This window comes from Meriones unguiculatus, chromosome 11 (genome assembly GCF_030254825.1).
Source record: "Meriones unguiculatus strain TT.TT164.6M chromosome 11, Bangor_MerUng_6.1, whole genome shotgun sequence".
Taxonomy (NCBI): Eukaryota; Metazoa; Chordata; class Mammalia; order Rodentia; family Muridae; genus Meriones; species Meriones unguiculatus.
This window is the reverse complement of record NC_083359.1, coordinates 22,703,506-22,717,569: the sequence shown is the minus strand read 5'-3', so window position 1 is coordinate 22,717,569 and position 14,064 is coordinate 22,703,506. Positions and strand designations below refer to the sequence as shown.

Below are 14,064 nucleotides of genomic sequence, written 5' to 3'. Positions count from 1 at the left end.
TCTACCAGAATAGTGTTCTAAAGCCATTCCTTTCCAGTTGCCTGCAGGTTCTATAAAGCCAGACCTGTCAGGAACAGTATCTCTCAGGAGTGTCTTCTGTTGGCAAACATATAGTTCCCTGGCTTTAGGCCCTTGACTTCTCAAGCTTAGGTCAGTACTGCCCCTATTGGAACTCCCTCTCCATTTCTAAAGGCCCTAGGTCTCAGACTGTGAGTTATACCTGCCTTTGAATGATACCACCCCATTTCCTGAGGCTCTAGCAGCAAACCGATTAATGCCATGGTAGTTCTTGGCTTTCATAGTGTTGCAAGCTAATTTCCATAATAAATTTATCAAATGTCTGTCTAACATCCATCATCTATCTGTCCATCATCTAATCTGTTACCAATTATCTATCAATTCTAACTACCTATCTCCTTCTACATATCATCTATCTTTTCTATGATCTACTTATTATCTCCCTCTCCAAATCTCTTTGTCTCTGAATCTAGATATTAACCTACTTATCTATCATCTCTCTTCCCTTCCTCTTGAGTGTCTGTTGATCATGGACCTATGCATTCTATCTTCTTATCTATTCCTTCTATCTATTCATGTGTTTATCATCTATCATGAATCTATTCTATCATCTATCCCCTTTATCACTGTGTCTTCTGTATTAATCTTCATGCCTTCCTATCATTTCTTTTTTATGCATATCATCTATATCTTATCTATCTATCTATCTATCTATCTATCTATCTATCTATCCAAGTTATCCACCTATCTATCTTATAATCTAGTTTCTAGTCTCTTTCTCTTGATATCATTCTTTGTGTCTCTTGTCTCTGTCATCAGTCTTCTATCTGCCTTTTATCTATACCTCTATATCTATTGCAATCTTCTATCAGTCCTATAGCTCTGTAGGAAAGAAAAAAAAGAAAAACATTTGTTTTTTCTCTAAAAAAGCAAAGCAAACATAGCATGGTCTTCTCTTTCAAAACTTTGTTGTAATAAAGTAGGTCTAGCAGAGCCTGGAATAGCTTCATCCCAGTAGTGACTTGCTCATGTCCACCTGGTCCCTTCACTCAGTGTTCCTGCAGGAATAGCTCTGCAAGGAACAAATACAGGCTAAAATAAGGCCCCAAGAGCCTGTTCGCTCCTGCTTAGGAAATCGGAGCCCTCTGGGTAATGCTATTCTTACAAAGTGTGCTTTCTGATTACTTCCAGAAGGCACTGCAGGGCAGGCTAACCATAATGGCTCTCCTCAAGAGGAAGGTAAAGCAGCCTCATGTACCGAGGCCATAATTTACCCTCATGTGAAACCCAGCAGAGCACTGTCTGGTAGATTCTAATAAGTGTGCTAATTTGCTTTGCAGAGATCTCCTCCCTCCGCGTTTCATGCTTATTATGTCCAGCTCAGTCCTCACTGGATCCACCTCTGCACCAGATTTCTTCTTCACTGTCCTCTTCTCCTTTCCTCCCCCCCAACCCCTTAAATGGCAAGAGAGCTTGAGTTTCCCTCTTTTGAAAAGAGAAGATAAGGAGTTTTTTCCCAGTTTGGGCACTGCTCTGCACAGTCTTGCAACCTGGAGTTGCTATGTCACGCCTCTTTCTGCAGAAAGCTTGACACGTACTAAATTTAGAGGGGGATGACATTCCAGATCACTCTGCCTCGGTTACTGGCAGTGGGTGCTTGGCTGTGGTTCAGGCTTGTTACTAGTCGGCCTGGGCATTAGGAAAGGGGGCCATGGTCCAGCTTGACTTCTAACTGCACTCCCTTGCCTGTAGGGAGTCCTGAAATTCTTTAAGCTGCCCCACCCTGCCCCACCTCACTCAACTCTACCCGTCCTGACACAAAGACAAGGTTAATAAGGAAAACATGTGTGAGCCATCACTCAAGCCTGAGAAAGCCAGCTGTCAGTCATACACCCACACACCGATTCCATCCTCCAACAATAAAACTAGGGGGGAAGTAAAGCACCAGCTGCCAACCTGAAAACTGTACCAACAGCATGGACTTCTGCCTACTCATCTTAGGTCCAGAACTGGGGAAAGTGAGACATCCCAGCATCTGCTCTTTACTCTGGCCCCTCCTCATACAGTTCTAACAAGAGGCCTGTTAGGGAGGTTCAGGACTCTGACCTAAATGTTTTCTAAGAGAAGCTCTTGCAAGGTCTAGTAGCTCTTTGCTAAGGATTCTGTCCTTTCATCTGTTTCCCCCAGTCAGGCTCTTGCACAAGCCCCCTCAGGAAAGCAGGTATGTTGCCATGGACTGATCAGCAAGTAGCCCTGCCGCAGGATGGATTATCTTCAGTCCAAATTTATATGCGCTGAGCCAAGCTCCTAAAGACGGTGGCAATGTGTGGCCGGTCTTCTAAGTACTAACATAGAAAGGAATAACACGGCAGTCCTAGGAAGGCTATTATGTGTATTACAATACAATGTACTTGTATGAGAAAGAACTAAAATTGAAGAGGAAAGCCTCCAAGTTTCTCTTTTGCTAAAAATTATTCAATATTTTTAATGCACTATTTTTAGTTAGGTAAAAATAACACGAAGTTGTCGATAAAACATTCACACCATTTGTCTCTATTTTAAACAACGATTCGTTTTTTTTTAAATAACTTACTGTTTTCTACTATGGCTCTATTATCTGTTGTAAAATACAGAATTATTTATTAAACTACAGGTTATTTCTTCCTCCGAGTAAAAGAGGATTTGCTTACCAAAGCAGAATAAGAAACCAGCATGTTTCTAGGCATATATACATTACTGCTATTCAAATTTCACACGAGAAAAATCAAAGTCACATAGGGAAATGAAGCACCCGGAACCCATACACACACATCTGTTACTCCATAAAAAAAAAAAAAAAAAGTGTATCCAAAATAAAAACTTCAAACTCTGATTCGTTCCAAAACCAGAGAACTATTTCCTGCTTGGAACACCCCCTCTTAAAACCCTTGAAGCATTAAGAACAGTCTCATCAGAGATTATCTTTACAGTCCCGTGAAGCAGAAAGGGGAACTTCCAGACCGCTGGAACGGAGTGACAACACCGGAATCCAATCCGCACACTTTTCCTTCCCCAGGGCTGTTAGCTGTGGAGTGCTAACTTTCAAAAGTGCCTGTGCGCTGCTGAAACTCAGATCTCAAGGGCCCTTTGGGGGCGACCATCGCAGAGAAGCAGGAACTCCCTTTACAGAGGCGAGGAGGCTGAAATGTGTTAATTAACATGTACACTCGCGGCCTCCCCCCCCTCCCCGGCTTAACCGCCCCCTCCCTTCCTCCCCAGTGTTTCTGAACAAAAGGCAGGCAGGGCTCAGGAAGCTAGGCTGGAAAGGCAAGAACCGCACGGTCCCCTACCTCTCTTGTCTGCATCACAGAGTGGCGGCTGAGAGTCCCCCGAGGTCCTGGGGAAAGCTGAGAGGCTCTGAGCGAGGCGGCCACTCAGCCCGCCCATGTGAGCAGGCAGGCCCTGCCTGCGCTCAGGAGCTGCCCCAGTCAGATTTTCCAGCCGCACAACTGCAGCCAAGTCCCTGCCCATGCCTGAAGAATTTCCTGAACAGCATTCCCGTCCTTTCACTGCCTCCTTTGAAACCCTGCTCTGCCTGTACTTCGATCTGGTTTTGTCAAGCTGACTCCCAGCTACTGGGCTGTCTCCAGATATCAATGGGAAACACGTGTGTCAAACCCAGCCTTGCTTTCTTGCAACAGCGCTCATGGCTTCTGCTGGGCTCACACTCACAGAGAGAAGGCTGCTTCTAGAAACCGACTTGGATTTCCCAGCCATTCTCCCCACAGGCTTTGCTTTGGGTGCTAGATGCAATACAATAGACAACTCTTTTTTTTTTTTCTTCTTCCAGCTCAGCACTGTCTCTATACCTTGCCTGTTCACTCACTGCCCTCGGGGTTAGACCCCTGTGCTCTGCTCTTCCTGGTCTTGATTACAAACAAACGGCAGCTGAGAGAGATAAAAATTCTAACTCCATCTTCCTCTGGCTCTTCCTAACTTTTTGCTTAAAATTTCAGTTGCTGGGGAAGCAGTATTTTTAGCGTTTCCAGTTCCGGTCTTCCAAGTTGTCCTCTCCACCTGATTCGTGGTGCATCTGCGTCGGCAGCATCTAAAAATAATGCTTTTTTTTTTTTTCAGACACTTCTGATACGTTTTGCTCTAAAGCTGTGCAGGTAACATGGTGCCGACTGTAACATTTTACACACTGTGACAACTGTGTCAAGGTGACAGGAAAAGGGAAGAACCTGGGACCAGAATGCATCCTATATCTGTGCAGCTGTAATTTTTTTTTCCCCTAGGTGGCATTCCCTCAAGATGTTCTGGGTGTCTCGTGCTGGGTTTTGTGGTCTACCTTTGACATTTCTCTTTCCTATCATAAAGCAGGAGAAAAATCTCAAAACATTCGAGCTTCCAAAGGAAGCTACCTACAGCTAATAAGCCAAAGCAAAGTTTTCAAATAAAACGTTTCGGGAAACAGGTTAAAGAAGAACATATGGTGTAAGGTGGTTTTTTTTTTTTTTTTCTTTTTGGCATCAACATTAAAATCACGTGCATTAGCATAATTTTCTTTCTCTCCCTTTCTTTTCTTTTTCTTTCTTTTTTTCTTTCTTTTCTTCTTTCCTTTCCTCCCTTCTTCCTTCCTTTGTTTCTGTCTTTGTATTCTCTTCACAGTTTTTAAAACTGTTTCTATGTTCTAGAGAGGCTGCTATAAATGTTAGGACTCTCTGAGCTCCCAGGTTTGGCATCAAACTGTGGTGAACTCTTTCAGTGCAATTAAGTTTATGCCTTGGGAAGTACCGTGGGTGTGTGTGCAACCATACATGCTCATGTATGTGTATCCAAGCAGTGAGACACACCCATACATCTGAGGTCATGGTGCAATAATTACACAGCCAGAGACTTAGAGACTGTCCAACCCAAATAGTTTCCAACCTTCATCTTACACAGAGAAACCTAAGCCTAGGGAGATGAGATGACTCATCCGGAGTTGCAAAGACCATTAATGCCAGAGTTGGTGCTGGAGAAGGCTCTCTGTCCCTGTTCTGTGTGCTCTTTCTGCTGTGGTATTGGGAAGGTGATATCACCAGCTTTCAGGTGAGCAGCCTCCAATCAGTTCTGAGTAGAACTTTCCCTGTTCTCTACCTCTCTGGGCCTTGGTTTCTTCAACTGTGAACTGAAATAACAACTGGATCTACTTTATAGGAATGGTTACGGATTTATCGAGGCAATCCATGTGATGCGTTTACAACCTATAAATCATTTAAGTTTCTTTGTTGCTTTAATGGAGCAACACCAAGATCCTTTCTTTTATCAGAATTGTGTCTTTAGATACTTTCTTCTGTCTAATAAAGGCATATCAGCTCAAACACAGGCTCTGCCCCAAAGTTTAGATGGCGCAGTAAGCCAGCCACTCAGCTACTCTTTATTTACTCCCAAACAGATTAACTCCCTTCAGATTAACCCTTAGGAAAGACCAACAGTGGACTCCAATCCACAGTGAGTCATGTGAGGCTGAGCCAAGGGCTGTTCAGAGAATTAAACTTCCCCTCAGCACTAGGAGCTCAAAGCAGTAGTTCTATAAAGAAAGTTGTTGATAGTTGAGGTGCTCATGTTCAGAAACAGCTCCATTCCCAAGGACCAGCAACACCAGTGAAAATCCCCTCCCTGCGAGAGAAATCATTCAGAGAAAACAGCTGCTTCAAATCCTAAAGAGTTGGACATTTATTTGTGGGTTTCAACTGCCTTTGTCTTTGTGGCAGTGGCATCCAGTGCTTAAGGAAGAGTATGTTCAGCTTTTTCTAGGAAAACAAAACATGAGAGTTCAAATAGTTCTTAATTTTAAGTGGTTTACGAGTATCTAAGTTATTAAGGGCAGGATAACTCACTGAGAAAACGAAGTCCCAACGTTTTCTTTTTTTATTTTTTATGTGTTGAATGTAAGATAATACAAAGTAGGGGTGCCTAGTATGGCACTCAGTAAAGGCTCAAATTACCTAAGTGCAGCTAGTGTTAATAATACAGTGTTCGGTTTGCAAAGGATGGCGGAGCTTACTCCTCATTCTCTTTCTTCACAACTTCTCATCCTCATCAGTCAGCTCTTGAATCGCCTTTGATTAGAGCAGAGAGACATCATTTCAAATTAGCCAAAAGAAAAAAGAGGGACAATGTACTAACTCAACAACTCTTAAGTCCTCATGCAGTCCCAAAAGCTTGACGAGGGTGAGGAGAATGCTATGAAGACTTTTCCTTCTCTTCCCCTAGGTTTTCTTGGCTGTAGTTGTTATCTCTGTTCTCTCCACTGGGCAGTGAGGCATTCCAAGATACTTCACTCTCACTGAGAAAAATCCAAGGCTGCTCTATGCAGTCCACCTTAATCCACCAGAATGACTGCCAAAGAAGTTTCTGACCACATGGATGAGGTCATCATACTGACCATGTTTGTCTCACATGCACTGTCAGGCCAAAGAAAAAGGAGTCAGCTCCATCTAGGCCACACCGGTTGGGTAGGATTATCAAGGGATTGAGAAAAAGTCAAAGGTACACTAAAGTGCTAGGCAAGGTCTGGGGAATTCATTAGTTGGCAAGGGCTCTTCCTGTGGAAGCATGGGGTCCTGAGGTTAAGTCCCTACAGCCCATGTAAAAACTCAGGGATAGTCCCCAGTATGTCTGTTATTCCAGTGCTTAAAGTTGGGTAGGGTGATCTCTGGGGCTGGCTAGCAGCCAGCCCAGTTCTAGGTTCAGATCCTGTCTCAATGGAGTAAGGAGGAATGATAGAGCAGGCCACTGAATAACATCCTCTTATAGCATTTCACCCATACACTACAATACACACACACACACACACACACCACAAATAGAAACATATTAATATAACCCATCTATAAAAGTGCTAAGAAAACATACTTTAACATCTTTGCCATGGGAAGCCCTCTTGAAATAGTACGAGGCAATATGTAGTCAAAAGACAGAAAAAGAATTTATCATGCTCTTGCTAAAACAAATGAATTCAACCTAATTAAATGAGTTGCTACTCCTTACTGAGAAGGCAGCCTGATACCCTCTTTCTTTTGAGGGTTCATTTTATAAACAGTACCCAGTGAGGAGGCATGCTATGCTTGTATCGTCAGAACAGATGAGGCCAGTTTCCAAAGGCGAAAGGCAACGTAATCAGTTGACTTTGAAGAGACATTTTTGTGTAAAAATCTGGGTGTACTTATGGCTCACTGACAAACAAATGACACACACATTGTGAGAATATCTTTATTGGCAATTCGTACTGTCTAAGCTGAAGACACCTACAGTTTTCTGCATGGTACAGAGGGAAGACTTCTCAATATTAGTCATTACCTTGAGAAGGAAAACTGGTATATAGGTGAATAGCAAAATGAAACTCCTTGCAAACACCTTTTTAAAGGCAGTTAATTTAACTGCATGGAGAAAATGCTGGTAGAGTTGAACTGTCAGCCCCCTACTTTTTTTTTTTTCCTTTTTACTATAAAACATTGGTCAATTCTTTGAAATTTCTTTCTGGTCCATAATTTCTCCTAATGTTTTAGCTTACTGCAAGTAAACTCTTGAAATACAACATTTTTATTTGGAAATAAAATTTATTGATCAATAAAAATGGCCCAGACTCCATGATAGCCAGAAATGAGAAAGAGCCGTGCTTGAGAAATCCATAACACCCCTTGTCTCTATTTTTACAGTATCAGTACTGCCTGAAACAAAACTCAACTATTGAGTGTAGGAATTCCAAGCGAATTATAAACTCCAGGAATAACAAGAGCATTAAACTGAGAGCCGGGCCTCAGGAACCTCACTTGGGGGTCCTTACTCACTCAATGAGCAAAGTGTTTGTTATGCAAGAGGGCCTGAGTTCAGATCCCACTACCTATGTAAAAGCGGGTCATGTCTGTGGATGCCCATAATCTCAGTGCTTACAGGAATGGGAAAAGGATGCAGAGACAGTTGGATCCTGAGGGATCATTATCCAGGCATCTAGTTGAAATGTTGAATTGGTAAGGCTCAGTGAGAGACCCTGTCTCAAAAAATAGAAAGGGGGTTGAGGAAGACATCCCAACATTACCATCAGGCCTATGCATGGGCAACTTAATGTCCCCATATATGCAGAGACACATACACACACACACACACACACACAGAGAGAGAGAGAGAGAGAGAGAGAGAGAGAGAGCTCCAAAACAGCAATTGTGAACTAAAAATATTGATAGAAAATCCATCACTCACTGTTTATTTCTTTTTAAAGTTTGTTTGTTTAGAATTCCATACATGAGTGCTATATCGACATCATTTCTATTCCTCTCTCTCCCTCTCCAACTTCTCCAATGTTCCCCTGACTCCCTTCCAAATTCATGAGCTCTTCTTTTAAGATTATTATCATTATAGACACATATACATATGTATGTGTTATCTATCTGTATATATAAATACAACAGGCTGAGTCCATGTGGTGCTGTGCATATGTGTTAGTGTTTAAGGCTGATTGCTTGGGATTGGATAATCTGTCAGGCTGCTTATCCCTAGATAACACAGACTCTTCTCCCTCAGCAGCTTCTTATTGCCTGCAGCCCTTCATCAAGGGGCAGGACCTTGTGAGATTTCTCCCTTTCATGCTGACCATGTCAACTGATCCTTCAGCTGCTAAATGCGTAATGAAACTGCAATACTTAGAGGAATGGAAGTCTGTTCAGCTGTAAAGAAAAAGAAAATCATGAACTAGAAAATGCTATACTGAGTGAGGTAACCCAGACCAAGAAAAACAAATATCATGGTGTATTTCAAAGCATTTCGTGGTCACTACATTCATGACAGACACCACACTGGGAAAACTCATAGCTCACAAGAGTCTGAAGTGAAATTGTTGTTGCATAAGTATCTACAACTTTCCTGGCAATGCAAAACCTAGCATTGAAGATATTCTTCACCATTCACAGTCTATTTGAAAAGAAGGGAACTTTTTAAATATTAAAAAAAAATAAATCTCACAAGTGGCTAACTGCAGGATTTCTTTGTTTGGGTTTGAAGTTTGAACAAACCTCGATCACTACCTTCTTAAAAAAAAAACTAACCTGTATGTTGATACTTACTGGAGTGTTATTCATAATAGCTGGATTCTTGATTCAGCCTAGGTGTCCTCCAACAGCTGAACAGACAAAGAAAACGCGGCATGTACACACAGTGGGCTTTACTCAGCACAGAAGAGAACACGATTGTATCTTTTGTAGGCATAGGTATAGAAGTGGACGTCGATACCTTCATAAGAACTATGTGTAACTGAGACACTCCTGTCCTGACTTATCATCAGTAAAGTGGACTGGCAGCCTTCATTATAAGATGGTTTAACAAAATAACCTCAATGAAAATGGGTTTTACATCTAGAACAAAAGTTGACTCATACTTAGACCATTTATTTTTTACACAGTAAATATTTAAATGTTGAATTGTCTATGTTTGAGCTTTCTCATTAGTTTGTATTTCCATGTGTTTTTGATAGCAAGAGTCTATATTCAAACTGAACTAGCATCCACTTTAATTTCCCAAGGGCTTAATTGTTACATTTTAATCATATGATTTATTTTAGAGGTTACATTCATAAGCTTGAGCTCATTATTTTAGCTATATTATTTAGAAGTATGCAATGCAGTTTACTTCTTCAGTGCTACTTTGAAGAGTCCTTCCTTAAAGCTAATTGGATCCAGATGGCCAAAATCACGCATCTGTGATTTGTATCACTTCCTGTCTCTTTGTCTTTAGACATTTTTACTCAGCAAGCATTTTATCTACTCAGCCATCTCTCTGGTCCAGGAATTACTTTTTGTTTGTTTGTTTGTTTGTTTGGTGGGTTGGTTGGTTGGCTTTTCTTTTTTTGAGACCCAATGTTGGTATCATACTATGAACTGTTCAGATTTTCACATTTCTCTTTGGATAGAATGGCTTTCCCAAAAATTGTATTGAACAGGCTATACCTTCCCTACTGTAAAGCCATGACACCTTTGGTAGTTGATTGTCTTCCTTGTAGATTTATTTCTGGCTCTCTACTTTGTTCCATGGTTCATGTGTCTGCTTTCAGTGTTAGTTCCATCCTGTTTTCGTTTCAATAACTTCGTAATATAATTTAAAGTCAGTACATTTAATACCCTCAGTTTTTTTTTTCCTTTTGTTGAAGACTGTGCAACAGGAGCTAGGACAATAGCTCTGTGGGTTAAATGCCTGCTTGTAAGCATGAGGACCTGTGTTCAATTTCCAGCACCCACCTGTCAGGGTGCACACCTAAAATTCCAATGCCAGAGGTAGATACGGAAAGATCTCTGGGGCTTGCTGGCCAGCCAGCCTAGTATATTTGGAGAGAGCTAGGCTGAGTGAGAGACTGTCTCAAAATGAATATGGGTATTTTAACAAGGCAAATTCTTCTAGTCCATAAACACAGGACATCTTTCTTATATATTTTTGATATCTTAACCTTGTTTAAATCAATGACTTACAGTTTTCAATGTACAGATTTTGTATGCCTGTGTTACAGTTTACTTATTCCTAGGATTCTGTTCTTCCTGATACAAAAAGACGAGAATTTCCTTCTTTTTTTTTTAGTTTTTCCTTCTTTCTTTTTTAGGCAGCTCATTGTTTGTTTGTAAAACTGCAACTGATTTTTCTATGTTGACTTTGTATTCTGAAACATTAATGAATATATGTTCATTTACCATACCAGTTTCTTGAAGGTGTCTTTGGGGTTTTCTATTTACCTAACCATTTCATGCACACTTTTTGCCCCATAACTACCCTGGCTAGGAACCTTATATCTGACAAGGAGCTAAAAAAAAACAAAATATTTAGGGAATTCATACTGTTGATAAGAGCTCCTCCAACAATCCAACATAAAAAGGACTGAAGGAATTGAACAGACGTATGTCTAAATTAGACAAATGACTATCAGACACATTAAAACATTTCCTAATCCCCAGGGAAGAGCAACTGAATACCACAATGAGATTCTACTTCCCACCTACTAGAAATGCATCTGCAAAAAGACAAAAGATAATAAATACTGGGGTGCCAAAGGAAATGGTGTATTGCTGGTGGGGATGGAAACTGATACAGTCATTATGTAAGACAGCACAGGGCATAGCACAAGATCCAACACTCTCAGATCTGTGTATACATCTAATGAAAATCAAGTCAGGATTTTCAAGAAATGCTCTTCAAAACATCATTGACTACAGACCAGATATGAGGACCCAGTATCTATCAATAGATGAATGGATAGACAAATAAGATGGTTTGAATAAATGTCACGCCAAAGCTCATGAGTTATTCTTGATTCACATCCCACAGTGCCATCTAATGGTAGTAGAATCTTTAAGACTTAGGGCCTGATGGAAGGAAGTTAGGTCACTGGTGGCCTCAAAGGGGATTCTGGGAGGCTAGCTTTTTTCCTTTCTCTCTCTCTGTCTCTCTTTTGCTTGCTGGCTACCTTAAAGTAAACAGCTTCATCCTTTACTCTGGACTCCCACCATGATATACTACCTCACTATAGACCCAAAGTATAAGGACTAATGAATAATGGACTAAACCCTCTACAAGTGTGGGCCAAGCCAGGTGTGGCAGTGCATACCTGCAGCTGAGGCACTTTACAATGGAATACTACTCAGCAACTAAGAACAAGGAAATCCTGAAATCTGCAGGCAAATGGTGGGAACTAGAAAAGACCATCCTGAGTGAAGGATCCCAGAAGCAGAAAGACACACATGGTATATACTCACTTATCAGTGGCTATTAGACATATAATATAGATTAAATATAGTAAAATCTGTATATCTAAAGAAGCTAGGCAAGAAGGAGGACCTTGGGTAAGATGATCAATCCTTATTCAGAAAGGCAAATGAGATAGACATTGGAAGAGGGAGAAAGCAGGGACCAGGACAGGAGCCTACCACAGAAGGCCTCTAAAAGACTCTGCCCTGCAGGGTGCAAAGCAGATGCTGAGACTCATAGCCAAATGTTGGGCAGAGTGCAGGATATCTTATGAAAGAAGGGGGAGATAGAAAGACCTGGAGGGGACTGGAGCTCCATAAGGAGAGCAACAGAACCAAGAAATCTGGGCCCAGGAGTCTTTCTGAGACAGATACTCCAACCAAGGACCATGCATGGAGATAACCTAGAACCCCTGCAAGAATGTAGCCCTTGGCAGCTCAGTCTTCAAGTGGATTTCCTAGTAAGGGGAACAGGGGCTGTCTCTGACATGAACTTAGTGACTAGCTCTTTGATCACCTCCCCTTGAGGCCAGGGGCGGGGGGCAGGCACGAAAGCCTTACCAGGCCACAGAGGAAGACAATGTAGCCAGTCCTGATGAGACTTGATAGGCTAAGGTCAAATGGAAGGGGAAGAGGACCTCCCCTATCAGTGGATTTGGGAAGGGGCATGGGAGAAGAAGAGGGAGGGTGGGATTGGGAAGGGATAAGGAAAGGGGCTACATCTGGGATACAAAGTGAATAAATTATAATAAATAAAAAAATAAATTAAAAAAAGATGAAACAAGAGGATTGTTTGAGCCCATGAATTCATTCAGAGACTAGGCAGCGATCAAGACAGTGCCTTTTCAAACAAGAAAATAAACCAGAAAAACTGAGCAAAGAAAAATTTCCTTACTTTACCTTAATTGTCTCAATTCTTTTGTCAAACTAGCACAGTGGATTCTATAGTAATTTTGTCACATGATAAGAAAAGAGAAGAAAAGAGGGGGCTGGAATTTACCCAGAGAGATTGTGTCCACAGTGATACTTATGGTAGATCACAGAATTTAATATAAAGCTATGTTTATGGAGTAGTTCATTTTAATCCAAACAAGTTACTCTTACATTTTTATTTTATTTTATTAACATTGTGTTCTGTCTAATGACATCTTTACCAACCAGCATAACACGCATCTAACTCTCATATCTTGGCTTTATTTATTAAATCTCAGAAGATAGAAAACTTTCAGACCACCTTATTAATTAATATAGTCTTGATGCCTTGAACACTGAATCTTTGAAGCTCAACAATGCAGTGACTTTCCTCCAAACTACTCACTGGCTTCAGTTTAATTCATTTTATATCATTCACTAAATCTGTTTTGTCCCTATGGGCTTCGTTGCATGTAACTCTAGGGCACTTCAAATGCATTGACACGAGATCAATGGCCATACAGTTGCAATTCGTTGTGATGTCAGTAAATGTGAACCAACGTTTTCACAAACAAAGAGAAGATGCTTCCGTGCTATGTAGGAGAAAATCAGGATGCCATGGTGTTGGTTGTATTTTATATAAATTTTTTTACCAGAAGTCAAAAAGCATGGCATGTGCTGAGGACAAGATGAGTTACATTAGTGGGGCATTCTAATAATAAACTTGGAGTTTATATTGGTAATATAAACAGTAAAACTATTATTGGAGTTTTTATGTAATGAGGGAAAATAGTGACACTATGGCAGCCAGCTTAAGAGACCACAGACTCACTACCAGGGAGCATAATGTGTCATCCTAACCATGCCATGTAAAACACATCTTTAGCCTTGAATTCTCTGAGCATTCAGTCCCGCAAATCTCATTTCCCACAATCATTCTCAGATACTAGAATTTTTTTTTTTCAGAAAATTTGGCTTTACTGGATCCTATAATTTGTAACTGAAACTGGAGACACAGAGCCGTTCTTTATCAACATAATATTTACATATGACCACAGCAGCCAATGGTTAGTCAATGCCCAGTGTGTGCTAAGTATGTTAATTACATCATCTGCTTTTGCAAAGTCTCATACGGGGCCAACTCAAGGGTTGGCGCGTTTTCCCGTGCAAACCAGATAATGAATATGTTAGGCTTGCAGGCTACGCAGTCTCTCTTATAATCACTACATTCAACTATCACAGCATTTAAGCAGCTGGAAAGAAAACATAAATGAACAACCATGCCCTGTTCTGATGGAATTGTATCTATAGAGGCTTACCTTTGAATTTCATGTAGTTCCTCTTCTAAAGTGTTATGTTTCTGTTGATTTGTTTCAGTTATTAAAAT

The 14,064-nt window shown here is 40.9% G+C and overlaps 1 protein-coding gene across 2 annotated transcripts in view; it reads right to left on the bottom strand.

Moving 5' to 3' along the window:
* Positions 1 to 14,064, bottom strand: part of Sgcd (sarcoglycan delta) — a 935,702-nt gene that overhangs the window by 389,536 nt on the left and 532,102 nt on the right. The window contains exon 1 of one of the 2 annotated variants that reach the window (XM_060363799.1): positions 3,348 to 3,997. The exons of the other annotated variant lie outside the window; for it this stretch is intronic. Within the exon in view, the coding sequence (XP_060219782.1) occupies positions 3,348 to 3,362 (15 nt within the window). The 5' untranslated portion in view covers positions 3,363 to 3,997. Of the gene's footprint in view, positions 1 to 3,347; positions 3,998 to 14,064 lie in introns of those variants that run through there. 2 annotated transcript variants of the gene reach the window in all.